Source organism: Rhinolophus hipposideros, assembly GCF_964194185.1.
Source record: "Rhinolophus hipposideros genome assembly, chromosome: 12".
In the NCBI taxonomy this organism is placed as follows: Eukaryota; Metazoa; Chordata; class Mammalia; order Chiroptera; family Rhinolophidae; genus Rhinolophus; species Rhinolophus hipposideros.
In genome coordinates this window covers 34077906-34101116 of record NC_138058.1, presented here as the reverse complement: position 1 = coordinate 34101116, position 23211 = coordinate 34077906, and the positions used below count along the sequence as shown (strand labels likewise).

The 23211-nt window shown below is 35.4% G+C and overlaps 1 protein-coding gene across 5 annotated transcripts in view; it reads right to left on the bottom strand.

The window, feature by feature from the left end:
* The window catches only part of USP34 (ubiquitin specific peptidase 34), a 214361-nt gene that overhangs the window by 6721 nt on the left and 184429 nt on the right, over positions 1-23211 (bottom strand). For 3 of the 5 annotated variants that reach the window (XM_081069154.1, XM_081069153.1, XM_081069152.1), the window contains 11 exons: positions 23143-23187; positions 21729-21833; positions 20512-20659; positions 16726-17360; positions 14817-14974; positions 13019-13097; positions 10025-10151; positions 9246-9353; positions 7870-7974; positions 7625-7749; positions 6500-6623 (listed from right to left, as the gene is read on the bottom strand). In XM_081069154.1, the coding sequence (XP_080925280.1) occupies positions 6500-6623; positions 7625-7749; positions 7870-7974; positions 9246-9353; positions 10025-10151; positions 13019-13097; positions 14817-14974; positions 16726-17360; positions 20512-20659; positions 21729-21833; positions 23143-23187 (1759 nt within the window). The remainder of the gene's footprint in view (positions 1-6499; positions 6624-7624; positions 7750-7869; positions 7975-9245; positions 9354-10024; positions 10152-13018; positions 13098-14816; positions 14975-16725; positions 17361-20511; positions 20660-21728; positions 21834-23142; positions 23188-23211) is intronic. The other 2 variants (XM_081069155.1, XM_081069156.1) reach the window with 2 other exon arrangements.

Sequence of the window (23211 nt, the reverse complement as noted above, 5' to 3'; positions counted from 1 at the left end):
ATCCAATATACATAAGCAAACAAGGACATGTCACCAAAACTGGTGTCTACAGGGAAGAGAGTCTTTATGTCCCCATGTTCCTGATCATTACCCCTAAAAAGTAGAGGGTGGCCCATATCCTGTTTTTGTATGGTCGTGTGAGCTAAAATGGGCTTTCACATCTTAAAGGACTGTAAAAAAACAACAACAGCCAAACAGTATGTGACAGAGACCATAGATGGCCTACAAATCTAAGATGTTTAGTGTTTGGCCCTTAGCAGAAAGTCTGCCAACCCCTGAACTAGAGGCTGCCCTGACATGAACCCTGTCATGTGAAAGCAGACTGTCTACTACAATTTATGTTTCTCTGGTCTTATTCTTTCCCCCCAAATATCCCTCAAAGTAAAACCATCTTTATTCCTATTTTCCACAACTACCAAAAAGCCAGCACTACCACAACAAACAAAATACACGGAGGCCTTCTTGATCTAAGATCACTTTTCAGTGATATTCTGATACAAGTATCTTTACAAGTGAAGAAGGAAATAAACACATACTAGCATCTATGGCACTAGGTATGTCAGATAATCACAATTTTCTCATCAACTTTGGGAAGCATTATTTTATCATTTTTGCCCTTTAAGGATGTGGAAATTAGGCTCATAGAGATTATATAATCTGCTCAGGTTCATCTCAAAAGCCTGTGTGTGATATAGTGTGTCTATCCCAAATTTATGATTCTAAAGCCCACAATCTTTTCAATAATCAGTGTTTTCCCAAACTTCAGTTATTCGTGAATCATTTTCATATCTCTCCATCACTTGTACTGTTTAGTTAATACTGTTCTTTAGATTCACTTAAGCTAATGCTACATTAGCCTCGTCTAAGGCAATAACATCTAAGGAAATCATGGGTTTGGTGTACTAGTTACATTATTTTTGTAATACAGTAAGGTCCATACATACTGATTTACATAAAAAATATTTTCCCTGGGCCATCTTGTCCACCACACTCTGGAAAACACACCCGTGGTGAGCTAAAGACAGTCCTATCTATTCGCTCTCTGAGCTGCACCTCCTTTGGAAGGAAGGCCATTCCTTCAGAGCAACAGAGTTTCAGTTTCTAATATTTTCAAAGACAGAGGATTGGGCGCATCTTGGCTCTGCGATTCAAGGTAGAAGCCAACGACATCCCACTCCACACACTCCTCCTCCAATGCTTTCTGAGTCTCACGTATTGGGTGCAAAGCACAGGGAGATGCAATCCCCAAAATTCTAAGACACACATCCACGCTTTGTCTTAGTAAATGGGACGGGCAGGCTTTTGTACCACTTATATTTCCTATCTTCATCCACGAAGGAACTAATATACAATAATCATATTGTTGTAAGCATATATTTTCTTAATTCGTAATAAATACCTTATGCTGTAGCTGCTGGATGTGTTATTAGAAAAAAAAACTTTAAAAAACTGCTTTTGTAGGTAATTTAGATGATTGCTGAGGATAAAATATTTCGTATGTATATTTATTAGTTAGGGTTTCTCCGATATGAATTGTGTTATGATTCTTTGTCTAGTTTTCCACACGAGTGTCTACCATATCCAAGCACCCACAGAAAGTGGTAGCTTTAGGCAATGGATGCGAGCCCGTGCCTAATGCGCCACTGCAGGACTGAATCATCAAGACATCGTAGCCTAAGAACATCACACAGTTGATTCTTCTAATTCCCCTGTTCTGACTTCATACTGACCAAGCAACCTACTTTGTTTTATTTGACTTCCTATGTAGGTTACTGGGAAAAAAATCTGCTGGCCTTACCACAGAAATGTTCAGATTCCTGTGCCAGTTCTTCCTCTTTGTAAATTAACAAATTGGTATAATAAGTAGAATTATAAATACCTATTAAATGTAATTACCATATATTAGCATAGGATAAAGGGATTTGCCCTTGGTGGACTGGTAAAAGTTGGTTTCTGATCTGCAATAAATAATTGGTACTGGTATGAAGTATATTCACCCAGTTGCCTTTTGGGAAACAGCTAACCAGTTGTTTCTCCAATCAGTACCATGGACCAGAACTGTGCTTTTTATAATTTGAAATTTTAATCTGTTTACTTTTATCAACTAATTTTTTAATTCTAGAGATTTTGAAGGCTGAAGAGTTTCTAGGTACTTGAAAAGTACATCATAATGTTACTTGCAAAAAAATATCTATTTTTTACTTTCATTTACTAACACATTAAGAAAACTTTGAAAAACAATGTTAAATAATAAAGGTGATAGAGATTCTTGTTTTTTCTGAAAATAAAATTTAATTCAATGATGAAATCTAGGGATTTGTTATTAAGATTAATTCTACTTGAGCATCTCATTGTTAATTTTGCATGAACTATGGCACCTAAAAAATGGTATTAAGAGTTTTACAGTATCTGTTTTCTATATTACTTTAAAAATATTTTCCCCAAATATAAAAGCAAAGCATGATCATTACAATAATTTAAACCTTACAGCTATTTAACCTAGAAAATGAAAACACTCTCTTATTTTATCCTTATACAGCTAGAATATGATCTTTTGGGTTTTTTTGTTTTTTTGCATACACCGAGTGACTTTTCCCTTTGTTTAAAAGAATATAGTCATATTCTGCATAGTTTGCCAATTTGCTTTTTTCGTGTAATCCAAGGTCAATTCCTATCTTTTTATTCTAAAGACTATATGATATCAATGAACTATGTTTTACTTAATAAGCTTCTACTGATGGACATTGGGTTGTTTCCAATTTGTATTTAATACAAACCAAGTGAAAACAAACATCTTATGTATGATGTCGTACACTCCTATGATGAGTAGGGTGGATTCCTAGATCTGGTATTGCTGGGTCAAAGGGCGTGAACAATCTAAATTTATAATGCAAAATGGCCTCCCCAGACTGACTTCATTATAAAACTTCTTTCCCCAAACTATTTAAATATGCATATCATGTAAACTTTAACTCAGAGTTGAAAAAAAAGGGAGCGAAATCATTGTTGGCTTTATTAGTAACATGAGGCAACTTTTCATATAGTTACCAAGTGTGTGAGTGTGTGTACTTCCTGTTCATGTCCTTTATGTTCTTTACCATCACACTGAATCCCAAAAAATTCTTTGTAGTTTGGCAATACTAATTATTTATCTGTTAAGAGTGAAACATTTTTCCCATTAGCTGTTTGTATTTTAATTCAATTCATGGCATTTTTAAACAGTATTTTCAATTTTTATGTAGACAAAATTTTCAATTTCTTATTTCATTGTTTCTGAGTTTTGTGTCCTGCTTAATTAACATGATCTTTCAAATCTCAAATCTTAAGATGGTATCCACATAATCATATCTTTTTCTTTAATATTTGTATGATTTTACTTTTCACAATTAATCCTCCTGGAATGTATTTGGTCTAAGGAGTGAAGTAGGTATTAAATAATCCCCTACCCCCGCCCCATCCCCAAATAGCTAACCAATTATCTCAACACCACCATTCACCACCACTAATGTGATATGTCATCTTTATCTACCAAATCCTCTTGTAGCCTTATGTTTGTTTTGGGGCTGTTTTTCCATTGTCTGCCTATGTTACGTCTGTATCTACATCACATGATTTTAATCATTGTAGTTTACTTTTACTTAAGAAAGGGGAGAAAATAAACTCGTATTTGCTGTTTTTATGCCTCCCAGAAAGGATAAATAAAAAATGAATAAAAGTGGTGGGAGGCAGGTCTGTGAGTGATACAAAGATGTGTATATTTTTGATATTGTTTTGAATTGTGAACTATGTATATAGACTACATACTAAGAAATAAAAAATCACTATCTTTAGTATTTTAGAAATCAACAGTGCCAGTCCCTCTTACTATCATTCTTTTTCAGAATTTTTCTGGCTAAACTCTGTTATTTTTAAATATCACTGTTTTTCAATACTGTGGTTTCAGACACACTGTTATTTCACACGGCAGTCAGCAGCTTTGTTCACTCTTCCTGTATTCTCTCCCCAGTTCTCTTACCTAAAACCCTATACGCCTGACTGTCCTCACTTTAAAAGCACTTCAACACTCCCTTTGTTTACTATTTAGTACTTGCAACTCTATCCCCTGCAATTCTGATCTATAATTATTATATAATTCCTTTTTATCCCCTAAGGAATCTTAAAATCTGCTCAGTTACCCATATAACCCACAAAGACTTATCTTCAAAACTGGAAATGACTTGCAATCTAATATCGGTCTTGAGACAATCCATCTATGGTCACAATATCCTGGCCCTTGGACCATTTAATCTCAAGGCTCACATGATTAAGGACACAACCAATTTAAACTTATCCTTTCCTCTCCTTGTTGCCAAATATAATTTCCTAAAGACATTATATAAATTAAAACTCCCTATCAACTCTGTTTCCCGTTACACTCATTAATGTGGGCTTTGCTGTTCTCAAGCCTTTTCCCAGGTGCCTCTCCCTGGAAATAATCATTTCAGCTGGAAGGACTTAACTTCAAACACTGGGACATAATCTCTTCATTTACAAGAGGCGGAAGGAAAGCACTGTTTGTAGGTCTTTGTCTTACCTTCATATCCAAAATAATGTCCAATTTTCTGCATTAAATAAGATATTAACCATGAAAAATATCTTTCCTGCTCAATTTGTGATGGTTTTGGTTTATGTCTAGAGCTGTGCTATTGTATACAGTAGCCACCAGACACATCTGGCTATTTAAATTTATCTAAAACCAAATAAAAATTCAGTTCCTTAATTACATTTCATATCCTCAACACTCACATATGACTAGTGGCTATCATACCGTGAATAGTGATGTAATTGGAGAATATTTCCATCCTTGGAGAAAGTTCCATAAAATAGTGCTTTTGCAGAGAACTAAACCCTATGAGGCAGCATCAACAGTGACTCATGATTGTAAGACCCAGGAGAGTATCAAATATTATGAAAGCTGATTCAGCTAATGTGGATGGCTAAGTGTGTGTCCTGTCCTTCCCTCCTCCTCCTTCCTTCCATGTTTAACTTCCCTGAAACTGTGTATTTGTGTTGAGGGGGAAGACAGCTCCAAACAGGGTAGAACATTCATTATTTGGTCAGAGCTGTTCAAGTAGCTAAAATAATGCCTCACCTAATTTTTTGTATAAATCATATGAACAAAATAAGCAAGGACTTTTCTTAAGGTCAGTATCGTCTAAGTCTTATCCTTATCTGGGAGCAAGCCTGTGTTATTAGAACTCCTGGATATTCTCTCAGACCTGATCATTGCCACTACTAGGTTTTAGCTTTTTACCAAGTGCCACAACCCAATCGCATAATCATGAAATGGCCAATCTGAGCAGATCCTCATCCCTCCCACCACTGCCCATGATGGCACTTCAGCCACACACATATAAAACCAGCTAACGATAACAGGTGGAAGGAACAACCTTGCAAATCCAAGATGTTCTAATCACTTACCAATAAGATGGTTTTTCTGAAGAGGAATTATCCCTGACAGCTGTTACCACTTTCTTCTTCTTGGATAATGAAACCTAAAGTAAGTTCACCTCTTTTGCCCTCCCTATAGTGGATGAAAACCTTTTCCACAGGAAGGAAGGGGAAGTGATTGCGAAGGAGCACAAGGGTACTCCCAGCGTGTGGTAATATACTAGTTCTTGATCTGGGTGGTGGTTCCATGAGTATTTTACTTCCCATGCTCTGAAACAAAACTACAGAACTGGACAAGATCCTGGGCCATCCCTAAAGAACTAAGAAACACAGATCCTGAAGGTTCTGAGATGGGGGGACATCTGAAGGAAGACTACATATCTTCCAAAGACTTATCAGCTAGAAAACATTACCCAATGGCAGGGAGTATTCTCTAACAGCTCTTAGGCACATCCTTGGAGAGACAATTATCAAGAAATTTAAATTTTCTTCCCCCTTCATAATTCACTGACGGTTTCGTTTTCTATTTCTCACGTATTCCTTTTCAAATTTCCCTTCTTCTTACTCACCTCTCTATTTTATGAGACTTACCTCCTAATTTACTCATATATGCACCTCTGCTTCACCCTGGCAAGCCCACTCAGCTTGCTCTCCGCCAGCTCCAAAGCACAGCTGGCACTACAGATCTCACCTCACCCTCAAGATTAGGGCCGGGGAAGCCCATCTAAACCTGTCTCCCTAAACAGAGCAGTTTTAGTTTTTGAAATTATGCTGGGCAGGTGGAGGAGGACTTGGGCTTCTATGCACAAAAGTGATCAGCCCTACTCCACACTCCTTTATAGGCCAGCTGAAACTCTAGGCAAAACTATTCAATGGAAACCAGTAAGTTGGTGTTTTCTTAATAAAAATAAAAATGTTCCCAAGAATAATTAAGTAATATTTTTAAACATTCATTTTAAAAAAGAAAAAAAAGGATTGGTTGTCTCTTTTTTTTTTCTCTTTCCCCTTTCTGAATGGCTAGGGGCTTAAAATAATTCAGTGGAATTTACTGCTCATCTTTTATACTTACTCAGCTTAACTAATGTTTCAGTAAATTTTTCACAGTTGATTGCAACTCGGCATAAGAGATGGATGAATTGATGGTAAGAAAAGAAGTAGTCTAGCAGCATACGATCATAAACGTCATCTTTGCCCTGAAGGTTAAAGATGATAAAATGGTTGCACTTAAATTGTATAAGTTAAAGAGCATATTTTGTGCAAATGTAATACGTTTAACTAAAAAGCTGATTAAATATTTAAATTCTATAAGAACCTAGTTTTAAATTCCAAGTTTCTAGTAATATTAAGATCTTAATTGTCACAAGTTTATTTTCAGTGTGCAAATGCTGTCAATTAAAATTACCCATTATTTCTATATACTTTAATAAAGTAAAATTACTGTAAGATTTTTAAATGTGACACTAGTTCTATAGACATATCATCAAGAATGAATTAAATTTGATTTTTGAAATAGATTCCAAATTTTTCAGTAATGCTTACTGTAATGTTAATTATTTTTAATACTTTATCTTGTAAGAACTTAAGTATATTTAAGATCCAAAGACAGCGGGCAAGGGAGAGTGTGAATGAAGTGGGGTGAAGAAGGATAAAGGGGGAAAATTGTTTTAAAAAATGTTGAAACTGAAATAAATTATGCTGTGTCAATGTACCTTCTCTCTATAATTTAGAATTAGCATTAGTTTAGAATAAGCATTAGAGGAAAAAAAAATCAGACTACAATAATAAAAAATCTATCAATTGTGATATAAGGCTTAGGTCAACGGATTACAATTAAAGGGCAATAAAAGAAGTCATTGATTATATGGCCAAATTTAAACAACATTAAGTACCTAACTTGACTTTTCAGGTTTAGATATATGACCCAGATATAATTTAGCCTAGTGATAAATACTAAAAGGCTTTCGATTAGGGTTATTTTTTGAGGGAAAAAAAACTTACTACTTGTGCTTATTGTTGATTTTGCAAATATTCAACCAACATTTCAGAGCACTAAAAGGAAAAAGTCCAAATGAGTCTAATCTTTTTAGGATCCACAGAATAGTTATTTACATCTAATATATTCATAACTGCCACTGGGGAAATTTCAAATTACTATGTACTACAGAAACATGGTTTTCCTGGCATCCCAACATACCTTACTGGTTTCCACCATTGTGGGCAAGAGGCACATATTGAGTTCAGGGCGCGGAGGCCGAATATTGCTTTTCCCTCCTATTAGCTTGATATTTTCTCGACAAGGGAAATAAGGTCCAAGAGACACTAAGACATTAAAAGTAAGTATACAATAAGAATAAATGGAAAAAATAAATCTCCATGCTTCAGTGTGCAGAAAGATTAAATGCCAACCATATTCAAGTATTGTGCTAGATGAATACATACTTGGTATATTACTGTGATGGTAAGTACAATGGTTGTGTTGTAGAAATGGAACCAGAGTATGAAGAAAGTCATGGGGACTCAAAAGCACAAGTTCCTTGAGGACATCTGAAAATAAAAACACAATTTAGGTATTAAAAAATTGAACTATGTCTACTTTTTACTTTCAAACTCACAAGCCCTGCTGGGATGACTAGTTGCAGTGTGGCAGCTGAAAAGGTTTGCATCTAAAACTGTTTTAGCTCCTGACACTGGGAGTAATTGTGTCTGATGCTCAATCAAATCTGGATCAGCAGAGTTACTAACTACAACAGGGTCATCATCATTTAGAAACCAAAGTTTAAAGTTATCTGTATATTATTTATCCAAGAGAAGCATCATGGAGAAGTACACTGAGGGAAATATTTAATGCACATTATGTGTCTTCATAAAACCAACCAAAGGCAGCTTAGAAAGAAATCTAAGGTTCCAAGTTCTTCGGATCTGAGGGGTAATCCTTAATCTACCTTTAATATTTCATGATGCCAGCTGGACTGATACTCATCCTCTAATCCCACAGGAGTAAAGCTCAGATAACAGGGTACCAGCAGTTTCTGGTGATCGGAGATTACTGCGTCCCTCCCCTCTGGCTGGAGAAGTGTAGGTCAGTAATTCCACAGAACATCAGGTGACTGTCTGCCAAGACTGACTGCTTATACATGTTATTTTGAGAAACTGTAAATAGTTATAGTCTCTAAAGATGACTTTTAAGGGTTTCCACGGTAGTAAAAAAATCAATATAAATTTAAAATGGGGTATCCTTTGTCATGCACAAATTATCATTTTATTATAAATGTGTAATCAATAAAAAGGCAGAATACTCAGGAGTCTAAGAATAGCTACTGTTTCCCCGAAAATAAGACCTAGCTGGACCATCAGCTCTAACGTGTCTTTTGGAGCCAATATTAATGTAAGACTCAGTCTTATCTTTACTATTTTACTATAAGACTGGCTCTTATGTAATATAATACCGGGTCTTATATATTAATTTTGCTCCAAAAGACGCATTAGAGCTGATGGTCCGGCTAGATCCTATTTTCGGGGGAACAGGGTCCTAAGAAGTATCTTTAGGCAAAACAACTCAGTGAAACAATATCACCACCTTCCACAATGTCAGTTTTACTTTGTAAACATATGCATGATTTTACTTCGCTTATATAGGATCAGAAGATTTCAGAGCTGCAAGAGAGCTAGAAATAACCTGCCGGCCAGTGTGAGTTAAATGTAAAAAGTACAAATGTCTTCCAAACCCTACAGAACACCATACATCACAAGAAAATAACCCCAAAAAATGTTCTTCCAGTAGGTTTTTACACAGGTATATTTTCTAAGTAACTTACCAATACAGGCATTTCTAAGTTCTGGAGGGCTATAGGAATTAAGAAGAGTTAACAGTTTATGGGCAAATTCAATTCGCTCCTGCCACTGGATTAATGCTTGTTTCACATCTGCAAATACAAAAGCATACAGAAATATGGCATTTGAGGTCAAACTTCCTCACAATTATTTTCTATTATAAACTACAGAATGCTAATACAAAGAAATTCAAATTAATTACATAAACATCTTGGGTGAAAGCTGTGACTATTTTCATGAGGTGACTACTACTGTGAAACCTGCTTGATTTCTTAAAGCACATAGTTTAGTGATGAATATATCCTATTTTCTAGGAATTTATATGAAGTTCAGAATTTATATGAAGTTTATATGAAGGAATTTATATAGACATAGTTCACTATGTCACAGGGACACAAAAGAGATATATTTTATAGTTATTTCTCTTGAAACTAAAAATAATCTAATCTAAGCCATGAAGTTTCCAGCTTGGAGAACCTTCACAAAATACTCATGTTGTCACTGTGCTTGGAAACGTTTTCAAATCTCCTAAATCTTGACACTTATAGCATACGTTCCTATTTTGCAGGTAGGCTAAAGAAAATAAACAAGAGCATTCCAGCCTTTTATCTAGAGGTCATGATAAGCATTTCTTCACCATTACCTCACATTAGCCGCATCTTCTGTATATAAATTAGAGATAAAGTCTCCAAAGCATGCAGTTTAAAACCTTTGTTTTGCTCTTTAATAGTTGAACAAAAATAAGAAATAGGAATGACCAAACCTTTTCTCTGAAGATATGGGCGTGTAGACTTCAACACTGAAAGGAATATTGACAGCAGTTCTACCAAGTCTCCAGTCACATGGCAAGCTGTGGCTTCATGATACATCATGTGCAGTGTGTTGAAAGACTACAAGTGATTTAAAAAAATGGAAACTTCATTTCATTTCTACTTTACTGAGCCACAAAACGGTAGTGATCATCCCCTATTTCAGACTCAGAATACATATATATACACACATGCATATGAGCACAAAGCAAATGTACGAGGTCTGACGATTAAGTCCATGAACTCATCCTAGAAAAAGTGCTGCATACCTCACTGCGGAATATCACTGCGGTCACCTGTGAAGTACTCCCCTTGGGAAGCTATGCACCGATGCATAGTCCACCCTTTAAAGCAATTTTGGAACTCTTTTTCTGGAATGGCCATCACAGCTGTCGTCATATTACCCTTGATGTCCTGAATGTCATCAAAATGTCTTCCTTTCAATATTTCCTTTATCTTCGGGTAAAGAAAGAAGCCATTGAGGGCCAGCTCAGGTGAGTAGGGAGGGTGTTCCAATAGTTACATTTGTCTACTGGCTAAAAATTCCCTCACAGATACTGCCATGTGAGCCGTCACTGTCATGATCCAAGAGCCATGAATTGGCGAAAAGTTCACGTTGTTTATGTCTAACTTTTTCACGCTGCCTTTTCAGCACTTCCAAATAGTACACTTGGTTAACTGTCCAGTTGGTACAAATTCATAATGAATAGTCCCTCTGATATCAAAAAGGTTAGCAACATCATTAATGATTCTTGATGTGAACTGACGAAACTTTTTGGTTGTGGAAAATTGGCTGACTTCCACTGTCCACTTCGACACTGTGTTTCAGGGTTGTATTGATACGCCCATGTTTCATCACCAGTAATAACACACCCCAAAACATCATCCTGCGTCTCCAAAAGGTCGTGCCAAACTTCGACTCTCCTTTGCTTTTGTTCATAGGTGAGCTCCTCCAGGAGGACCATTTTGGCAAATACCTTTCTCATGCCAAGATTTTCAACTGTTTCTCTATTGATGTTTACTTGGTCTACTATGCTTCTCACAGTCAGCCAACAATTTTGGCACACAATTTGACAAATTTCTGCAATGTTTTCATCAGTTCTGCTCATTACTGGCCGCCCTGAACTCTCTTCATCAGTGACGCATTCTCTCCCTTCAGAAAAAAAAACGCTAAATCCATTTGTACACTGCCGTTTTCTTCATAGCATTATGCCCATAAACTTGGACTAACATGCTCCTGATTTCAGTTCTACTCTTGCCAAGTTTAATAAGAAATCCAATGTTTGTTTGTTGCTCTAATTCAAGCTGACATTCTCACAATGGCACACAAAAACATGCAACAACAATAACTGCCACTCAGCAAGACACCGCCACATGTTGACACAAACACAGCTATGAGACACTGATACACCGGGGTTATAGAACCTAACCGACCTGTTTGCACAGTGCTGCCAACGTAAGGGCGTGGTGGCAAGTTTGTGAACTTCATTTTGTCAGACCTCATATTTGCTTTCTATCCAAAAGTCAAATTCTCTCATTTAGCTCTTTTAAATACAAAACAGTCCTCACTCTTCAGAGCTCTGATATTCTGTGATATTTTAGTCTGAAGGAATAATTTGTTTAATCAGCTTTTTGGTTCTGTTTGCTCTAAGACTGCAAGCCTTAGAGATTACAAAGGAGCAGGTAACAACAGGAAGATTGGGGAGAATAGGTAACTGCTTTCACTTTCCAGGGCTTGTGAAGAAAGACAATGGTGACATGGCTGTCAGCCATACTCAAAATAGTAGGTGTGAAAGAGGTAAAAAGGGCTCAAAAAGGTAGGCATTGCTTTAATCATACTGGCTTGTTAAATCTATTAATTCCTTTACCTACATCAGCTTAATTACACCCTTAGTTTATTTTTCCTATGTCATTTTTTTACCAAAGCATCTTTCGTCTAATCCTTTCAGATCAGTTCCCCAAGTCTATATACTATTCAGAATTCAAAGATCAAACTTTCTAGCCTAGAATCTGTGGTGCTACATTAATCTAAACAATGTACTTGTGCGGCATTTAATCTGTAAGAGAGAAACCACGTCTGTCTTTTCACTGTTGTATTCTCAGTGCGTCACACAATGCCTGGCACAGAGTGGACATTCAAACATCTGTTGAATAAAAGAATGAAGTTCTCACTACTCTTCTACCTCACATACCTTTTGTTTTAGCCAAACAGAAATACTTGGCATTTCTCAAATAAAACAAATACTTTCTTGCTTCTGTGCAAGATTATTAAAGTCATTTATCTAAAAGCTCTCTCACTTATCACTGCAAGCCCAAATTCTTCAAAGTGTAGTTTCAAATGTTGTATTCCTATTCTATCATACCATTACCTGAAAAACCATCCTATCTCTTAATCACATGGTATTCTTGGCATGTACTCTGTCATCTTATCTCCATTAGTAGACTAACGGGTACAGTGCACCTCTGTAGCCTTAAAATCAGCTCACAGTTATGGATGTTCAAGAATTATGGGAAGAATGAATGGCTGATTTTAACCACTTCTAAGAGTCTCATTGGCTTCCTCTGATGATGCTAATCTCAGTTTCTGTAACTCTGTCAAGCAAGCGAGCTCTTGAGAAATTGCATGTCCTTGATTAAATCACATGAATTTCTTCTGATTCTATCCTTCCAAATGAAATGAATAAAACTAGTCTATTTCAAAATAAATGGTTGTTCTCAATACAAAATGAGGGGACAATCATGGGAAAAGAAAACAGTACCCTAAAAACCGTGACCTAATTATTCTTGGAATATAAATTAGCATTTAGTGATCTGTATAATTAAAATCCAAATATCTTGTACAATAGTCTACAATAAACGAACTCCCCACAAAACAAGAAGTCTTGGTGAGATAATTAAAATGGAATAAATCTATAGTGAAATACAACAAAATACAGTCAAACACCGACCTCAGTCATCAGGATGAGCCCTCGATTAAACACAACCAGAAGTCTGTCTTCATCAGATTCTAACAGGATTCTGAAGGCACTAGAAGAATACAGAAAGTCTGAGAACTCTGAATCAGAACAAAACACTTAGGTGATTTTTTAAAAAAAGAAAAAGAGTAAACTGTCACTTAGGCTCTCCACTTTCCTACCTACAGAAGAGAGACCACTACATCTATTTCAATAAAAATCCCTCTAAGTAACTTAGAGAAAAGTTGTATTTATTGGTATCTAGTTAACTCTTAATTATCCAAATGGTGGAAGAGGGGGGTGATGGGAATATTTCAAGTTTCAGTATAAACAATGTTTATTTTTATAATGGTTTTATATTCTAAATTATGTAAGTTCTGGATAATAAAATACACTTGTATTACCAAAGCACTCATTAGCTGGTTATCGGGAAGAAAGAGTAACACGAGGAGAAAACACATTAAAAACATATTGGCCTTATAAATAATTTATGTAATAATCATCAAAAGTACTTGTATTACTCTTGTTAACAGACCTTATTTCATTGTTAGGTACTCAAAACTGATGTTATATAGTATAACTGGAAATCCTTCCCCTTTAATAAGATGTTTTCTTTCTTTTTTCAAAAAAGAATTAAGAAAGCTCCAAATCTTTTTTTGAAAATAAAGTAGTAAATCTTGTGAAAAAAAATGTATTCAAAATTGTCAAACTATTTTAAAAATTCCTTTAAAGAGTTCTGGCAAAATCATAGTTCATTTCATTTTGTGTACTAATAAAGAATCAAGTGGAAGTTTTCTGAAGATAATAATCTGAAATAATCTTATATTGGGTTGAATAGCTTAAGATACTAGTGTCCAACAAACAAAAAAGAAATAAAGCTCATAGACAAGGACAACAGAATGGTGGTTACCAGAGAGTAAGGGAGGTAGGGGGAGAATAAAGAGGACAAAGCAAGTCAAATACATGGTGATGGAAGGAGACTAAGCTTTGGGTAGTAAGCACTCAATAGAATATACAGATGTCATATTAGAAAGTTGTACACCTAAAATTTATTTAATGTTATTAACGAATGTTATCCCAATAAATTAAAAATTTTTAAAGATATTCTAGTATTCAAGAAAGTACTGCCAAAAAACATGTGACTAATAAAGGACATCACCTCCAAGTCTTACATGTAATATACAGAAGCATTTTAAGAAATTAATCTGGATTTTGCTTCTACAGTTAAAAAGGGAATTATGTGTAATTTGTAGCAGTTCCTTTATAGCCATTCAAAAAACTTGTTGCTCTGAACAATTAATTGCATAGGTCACGTTTTGTTATTTTGCCTAATTCCTATAGTTAAAAAAATAATTAGGTAGATCTGGGCTAAATAGATTGAAAATAATTTTAGCATTGAGACTCATCCATAGATGGAGAAAGCTATTTCTAGAGGCCTCTAGAATTGAACTGTTTAAGCATTAGTTTGGATGACTGCTATTGAAAAGAGGGGTCAAGTTTAAGTGGAAGATTTCACATTAAGGTTCCTTCCAACCCCAAGATTCTATGATTCTGATAAAACACAATCAAAAACCAAACAAAAACAAAACCTGTTCAAATATAGCTCATTAAATTTCGAAATATACATTCTTCCAACGTGACTAAATACATAAATGCTTCCCCAATAACCTTAACGAATTGGTAAACTTTCAGTTATTTAAATTATTCCTCCTTAAGTGTCAAAAGTATGGTCCCCATCCCCTCATTTGGAAAAACAAAATAAACAAAAAAACAACAGAACACATGTTTTTACCTTATTAAAGTAGTCCAGCAGGAGCGCCCATCTAAGCAACGTAAATAACAACTTATGGTTGTTTTCTTAAACTGTTTGATATCTTCTAATTCTTCTTCTCTCATATCTGGTCTCTGAGCTATAAACAGCTGCATCAGGTTAAATAGTTCTTCCACTGCCTAAAAAGGGAAATAAGCATTATGGTGACCTTTTAACCCGGCAACATTTCAGAATGTCTGCTTCTCATTTCTGAATGTTATGCTCATTAGCCAGCTCTTAAAATTACACAAATAAGTTAGATTATACTGCCATTCAAGAATAGTTATAAAATTAGCAACAAATTCTACTTTAAAATTTTAATATGTAATTCACTAAAAAAAAATCTTAAAATAGAATTTCAGGAAGATTAAAAACTATAAATACAGTTCAGTTTTCGTCTTAATACTGTTTAAAGTACTAAGTTTTGTAACTTCAAATGTGCATCCAGAGACACGCTGCAACAACCCTTTGTCCCATTTTAATAAATGAGAAATCATTAAAGATTATACACCCCTCGATTAAACTTGAATTAAGACTGTTTCTGAGAAAACCCTTTGTGCCGACATTTGGAATGATCTTTCTCGACTGATGCACAGTCAGTTCAAGTTACCTGGCAAAAACTGATTTAAGCACCATTTTCATTAAAATCTCTAATAGGTAAGTGCTACAATAAAAGATGTTACATTTCATTGACGTCAAGGGCAGAAAACAAAATTAAGTGGTAAATATTCTCACTCACCCAGCACTCTTCAAAGGTATATTTAACTATGGACATGTTTAGTAACTAAATCAAGTATTATTTATGTGAATGTGATAGAAACAAATCCACTGAATCTTAATAAATACTGTCCTGAGAGTCAGGCAGACTCATTCTTTTTCTTCTGTATTCTTAGTCTCGGCTTTCAACCTTTTTTGGTGCTTAATACAATCATTTCCTTTATCACAGGCATTCTAACTTTCTTCACTGGAAATTAGGTTATATTCTTTCAGGGTGAGAAATTCTAAACAATTCACTACATTATGTCTAAAGGACAGTAAGGTCCTTTTTTTGACAGGAAAAATAATACCAATACTTAAAATACCCTTATTGAACTCTTAAGTAAATGCTGAATGTATTGAAAAAGTTCCCATTCCTCCGATTCCCACCATCTATTTAGCAACAATTTCTCATATTAGCAGTTTGTGGCCTCTGGGTTGACAGTAGCTTTAAAAAGAATTCTGCATTCCCCTTCCACATCCCCCTTCCCAGATTTATAACCTCTTGGTATAATCTTCTATTTATAACAGAGAGTAAGGGATGACAGTGAAAAGAAATATCCAGGAATGACAGCCTTACATAGAGGGGGGAAATTTTTAATATGAAACCTACAAATAGTCTGCAGAAAAAAAAAAGGATCTGATTTACACTGCATGTATTTGTATTCTGATAGACTTCTTAACCATTTCTTTCAGTTGAATGTAGTGTGAGAAAAAAATACTAGGGAATACTACAGCAAAGATAAAATATTGTTTAGCTCATAGCTTGGCATAACATATAGATCTTGATAACAAATACCTAAATAGTAAATACTTCCCTAAAACTTTACCACAAAGCTGACTTTTTTCATTAGGTACATATGAAAGACACATTTACAAAACCACAAATTAAAATTGTTAAGTTCCATTAAAGAGAAAATTTGAACATCAACCTAGGAAAAACTATACATAAACTTGCAAGTTTTATAACCATACAGCATTTTACACGTTTTCAAGAAAACAAATGCATGTTAAGTCTTTAAGAAAGAATGGTTAGACTATACTCCTATCTTTGTCACCACTTCCCCCAAGTGGAAAAACAGGTGTTTCCAATCAATTTGAGGACAAAGACATAACAGTTATCAATTTTACTCACTCCAGGGTATTGGCTGGCATGTGGTGTAAGATTCTTAAAGGCCCACTGGATGTTCTGGTGAGAAGCCAGCTGTCGTGTGAATGCAGGAGACTGCTCACAGCAGAGCCTCAGAATGCCGTAGTAGGCAGGTAGCATCCCACGGTTAAAAAGCACCACATCCTGATCATCATGGTCAGCAAGGATGTAATTGAAGGCAATGTTCTTGGTTACCACTGGGTTCTGAACAATAAGGCGGATATTCTCTGGACAGTCAGCACACACATTGTACCAAAATGAAAGCAAAGCCTGTTTATTGTGATTTGTAGCTATTGCTGGCTCAGAAAGTTTAGGCTGGAAAAGGTTCCACAAATCCATGAAATATGTGGAAAACATCAGCTTCTCAGTTTTGGAAATTAAACAATAAGTCATAAAGCTAAAATAGGGCACTAGCTTTGTAGTGCCATGAACAGCAGCATCAACATAAAGTTTGGCTCTTGAGAGCAAACCAAGGAGCACGTTGTAGACCTGATGCAGGACTACTGTTGTGTCTGGACTGAGTGGAAGGTCACGGGTTGGGATGTGCAAGGACCTTGTTGACCGGAACATCTGGCGGAATGAATTGCTTGGTATAAGGGACACCAGAAGATAAGCTGCAGCTATAAAATGTAAAACAAAACTGTCAGATAGATCCTTACAAGATATAAAATAGATTGAAGAGCAGTCATTAAACACAAAGCTACTCTTCCCTTTAAAAATTAAAATGAATAAAAATTAAGGGACACGAACATCTCTTTTTATATCTTTCTAATCTACCATTGGCCCCACAGAAAGATACCAAGGAATGATGAAAACAGACATTTTTCTATTCTGTGGAGACAACAATCACATTAGCAGAAATAGGTTTCACCTCTTTTTTCAGCTTTCCCAAGATGCAGCATTTTTCCACTTATTTTATCATTTCATTCTTCTCTGGAAACAACATGGTTTAACAGGAAGAACACAGCATTTGAAGCCAGAGAACCAACATAAGGCTGTCTGACATGGTCAAATCATTTAACGTTTTGGGATCTTAGTTTTCTTTCTTCTTTTTTACAAAATAATGGTAAATTATTTTGTAACAATTTACAGATAATGGTGAAATGCATTATGTTATAAAGATAGAATGAGATCTTTTATCTAAAAGTCCTTTGTAATATATAAAATTATATGCCAATTATAGAATATTAACTTTGGAAAATCTTTAAGTCTTCTAGGCTAACCTTGCATACAAAGAAAGAATCCTTCCTTAAACATACCTGAAAAATGTTACTAAACCTATGCTATAATTCTGTTCTTAGAATTAATGACTCACTAGTTGAGTCCATCTGTAAAAGCAGTTACTATGAGCAAGGCATTGAGCTAAGTACTTTACAGACATTATCTCATTTAATCCTCATAATCATCCTGGAGGTAGGTGATATCATATCAGAATATTCGAATCTTGGAGAAGCAAAGACCAAGGTCACATAAATAAGGTCAGATAAAGAGGTGGAGCCCAGATGATGATGACAATGACGATGATAATGATAAAACAATAACAATCACAACAAGAATTGCTAACATCTATCGAACATTTATTATCCCCACTTTTACTCAGACTTAAAACAGTAAAACCACCCCTTATTACACAGCTATTGGCACAACTGGAATTCAAACCCAGATCGTCAAGACTATGAGCTAACACTCATAATACCATTCACTACAGAGCTTCCTCAAGGCCTATAATTCCTTAGTTTAACTTTTTTCACTATCACTACTAATCCTCCCACTATTTTCCCTATAATCTGGTAATTTCCATTGTACTTCCAAGGCAAATTAAGTCAGTGTTTCTAAAATTAATCTATTTTACAGATTTCAAATTCAACTTTATTTCTGCACAATACTTCATTTCTACATATTTTTTCACCTATATATTGCTCTAATAGTCTATTTTCAGTTAAGCTCAATTTAATGTTTCAAATATAAAAAGTTGGCATGTAGGTATCATCCTGATCAGTTTTTGTGTAAAACTTCAATTAATAAAAATCATTCGTGATTAAAAATAAACTATTCAGTTGAATTCAGAACAAAATCTACTTCCATTTCTATATGGCAACTGCTAACTACTTTAAGACACCAATTATGTCTCAAGTTTTCTTCTTTATCTAGACTAAACGTTCTCAGTCATTCCTTAAAATTATTTTGTAGGATTTAAAAGTATTTGTCTTAAGTTTTTCTTCTATACATGTTACTCTAATTCTTATTCTAAGTTATATTAATTCTATTTAAGTATTTGGGCCTTTTTTTCCAAGTTACATGATATCAAAAACACTTGTTGATATTACTATAGTCTTCGCTATTATAATCTTAAAATGATGTATTATAACAATTTATTTCCTAACTGAATATCCAGCTTTTAATTTTTCACAACTGTAAGTAATGCTGTTGAATACCCATATTTTGGATGACTTACTTATACTGGAATCCCTGAAATAGTACTACTGAGCTAAAACAGGCAGAAACTTGCAAGGATCTTGGTACATACTGCTAAATTGCCTTTCATAATGGTAACATTAACTTACAATGTCACTGCAATGTATGAGAATGCCATTTCCTGAGCACTGTCATGAATATTAGGTATTAACAACTAGCTACAAAACTTTTTTTTGGTTCAGGTTTTTTAATTCTTTTATGTTCAGAAGTCAGGACAGGAATGCCAACCAGCAAAGTTAGAGTGCCCTTTGCATCACATCATATCAAGGGTACACGTGCATCAATATGACTTTTCAGGTATGATGTTAACCTTAACCACCTAGCAGAGTTAGTTTGTCAAGTTTCTTCAGTTAAAGTTATTTCCCCCCAACCCCCCACACTCTACTCTTTGAAAGCAAGTCACTAAGCTCACACAAAAGGTGTGGGGAATTACATTCTATCTCCCTAGGGAGACAATGTACATCCATTTTTTGACCTTCCTCTGTATGGGAGATGTCTTCTCCATTTATTTATTCAATCATTTATTTATATTAGTATGGACTCATGAATTATTTACATTATACTTTGGGTTGCAATCCAGTGCTATGTTATTTATTTTTTTACTCAAACTGTTCCAGCTTTGGACATTGGGAGCTCTTTCAGATTGGGTCTATGTCCCTTTGACATATCTGATAGTATTTTGGTTTTTGAGTACTTTACTTTCTGGTTTTACAAGATGCTCCAGGCTCATCTTGTATATTAGCTGCCCCAAACCTAGAATTCGCCATTTCTCCAAGGAGCTGTGATTCTTTTTACTGGAGAATGGTGTTCAGAAAGACACCTGGGTATATTTGATGTGCTTGTTGCTACTGGAATGTCACTGATTCCATGCCCTCTCAGTAGACAGCTACCAAATATGATTTTGATGATTAAACTTTGATGATTAAAGAAACTTAAAGTATTAACTAATTTTTATTTCTTTGAATACTATCAAAAGAGAACATGTTCTATGTTTACAAGCCATTTTCTATTCTGTGAAATATCTGTATTTTGTATTTGTCCATTTGTCTTCCAAGATCTTTGTTTATTCTCTTCTGGCTGTAATGTTTATCATTTAACTCCCATAATTTCAGTAAATAGTTTCCCTCAGCTTGTTTTACTGCTATAGGTTTCCAAATATTAATACAACTTTGGCCTTTAAGACCAGTATCTCTAAGAGTCTTTGCTCTTAGACATATATATTGTTGTCACTGTAAGAACAAAACAAAAAACAAAACCTGGAACAACAACAAATGGTTTGTTGAGTATTTGACTTACAAGTCCTGACTCTAGGATAATTGTGAGCCAAAAGAAACCGCTCGACCCAGTTTTCCATATTCTGTAGGACCCAGCTGTGTGCCAGTTTATTTCGCGGTGTCTGCACTGCCAACCAATCCAGACACTGAGAAGGATTGTATTCTATTACCTACAAATAAAACGATAAGAACAGAATATAAAGCCAACTGAATGAGCAGTTACTTTTTTACTTACTTTTGGTACATACCATTAAACACTTAAAGCCAAAATAGTTTTTGGAAAACCAGAAACTAACAAAGTTTCAACTGTGTTTTTTCCCATTTTTAAAGGACTTATTTTTTTTCCTAATCAACAGGAAATGTTCAGGGTAATTTGTCATTAAATTACAAAATAAAATAAAAATAACTAAGGACTCTAACGTAAGACCAGTAAGAGAAGCCAATGACTTAGGTCTTGTTAAGTTTGTAAATTTTTTCATAAGTGCTTTTAATTCTCTCTAGTTTCTAATCTTTATGTTTCTTATTGTTTGTTCAATCTGTTACTACATAAATGAGAATGAAAACTAGCTCACAGCACTGCTGGGAGATTTATTTTTTCATGGGAAAATGGAATCTCAGGAATCCAGAGTAGGGCTTGGAAAACTATGGCTTGCAGGTCAAATTCTGTGATTTGCCTGATTTTGCGAAGTTTTTATTGGAATACAACCATACCCACTCATTTATGTATTGTCCATGGCTGGTTTTATGCTACAACAGCAGCTGAGTGGTTCCAACTGAGACAACATAACCCACAAAGTCTAAAATATTTACTATCTGGCTGGTTAAAGTTTGCTGACCGCTGGTCTGGAAAGTGGGCTTTTCCAACACTCACTAAGGAAAAATTTTGTGACTTCAGTAGTAACTCTGGAAGACAGGAAGTGGTTGGTACTTTCTCCACCATTTTGTCAAATGGGCTTCCATAACTTTATCTTTTTTTGAGGTTAGGGGAGTGAGAACCTCAGATTAGCTGAAGGCTATTTGTGACTCTAGGAGAAAAGTCTTAAACATCTGGGAGACTAGCTAAGAACTCTTTTTTCCCTCAGACTTTCTGACTAAAGGGTCCCTTCTTTCCTGTAACTTACTAAATCTATTTTGGGTTACCTAAGTTGGAAGAAACTGGCACTTAAAATGGTAGTGACTGTATCAGACAAACAAAATCCTCAGAAAAATAAATACTGAAACATCTGCTGCAAGACTTACCTCCCATATCCTCTGCAGAATGTAAGACGCAAAGGGAGGCATTCCTGGAGGTCCACCAGCAAACTCCATTAGCATAGTCAACAATTTAAAGAAAGGATTGGCTGCCTGTAAAAGACATGCAAGACTTTGCATTTAGATCTATTTGAACCCATCTCTTTCAGCAGAAAAGAAACACATGTAACTTTTGTTATATATCACATTTAAATCTGCTGTATTAGGTTTACAGCGCTAAGTACTCCTGCATATGAACTTGAACTATAATAAAGCAGCAGAATCAGATAGGAATACAAAGTCAATTGCATGGAAACCACATGTAACAGAAGACATGTATTTCTCTGGATGTCATGTCAATTTGGGGAAAAAGAAAAAATCAAAACTCTTGTTTATGAAACAATCATGTTTATAGAAAATTTTAGATTAATAGTTTCCTGTAGCCACCTTTGATCTCAAAGATATAATTTGTATTAATATATATATATTTTTTCCAAGTCAAGTTGTTGTGCTTTCAATCTTAGTTGTGGAGGGCTCAGCTCAGCTCCAGGTCCAGTTGCCGTTGTTAGTTGCAGGGGGCACAGCCCACCATCCCTTGCGGCAGTCGAACCGGCAACCTTGTGGTTGAGAGGACGCACTCCAACCAACTGAGCCATCCCAGAGCTCAGTGGCAGCTCAGCTCAAGGTGCCTTGTTCAATCTTAGTTGCAAGGGGCGTTGCCCACCATCCCTTGTGGGACTCGAGGAATTGAAATGGCAACCTTGTGGTTGAGAGCCCGCGCTCCAACCAACTGAGCCATCCGGGAGGCAGCTCAGCTCAAGGTGCCGTGTTTAATCTTAGTTGCAGGGGGCCAAGCCCACCATACCTTGAGGGACTCAAGGAACTGAACTGGCAACCTTGTGGTTGAGAGCCCACTGGCCCATGTGGGAATCGAACAGGCAGCCTTTGGAGTTAGGAGCATGGAGCTCTAACTGTCTGAGCCACTGGGCCCGGCCTTGTATTAATATTTGACATGTATTATCAAAGTAGCTGTAAATTTCCGTTTTACAAAAATATTTTTGCACACTATTGTGTTCCACTTTCGTATACTTCCCATCTATGCAGTGTTTTGGTTACCATACTTTTTCTTGGGCACAATTGTGATATAAACTTAAAACCAAACAACTTCAAAGCTTAGTGTTGAGGTTTCACTGACATGTAGAATTTACATGTAAATTTATATTTTATTGAGAAAATTATATTTGTGATAAAACATGAAGAGCTAACTCAGTTTATTCAAACTACATACTTAAAAACAGGCTATCATGTTACAGGGGCACCACAATAACATTTTTTCAAGGACAATTACAAAGGTTCATTTGAAAGCACTGTCATCAATATTGCTGGTAGTTCTAAAAACATGAATTAACAAACGTCTACATACCTCAGGGGTCAATTTTGCTATTGATGTGAAAAGCATGGATACGATCTAAAACAGAAAGGAGAATTTCAG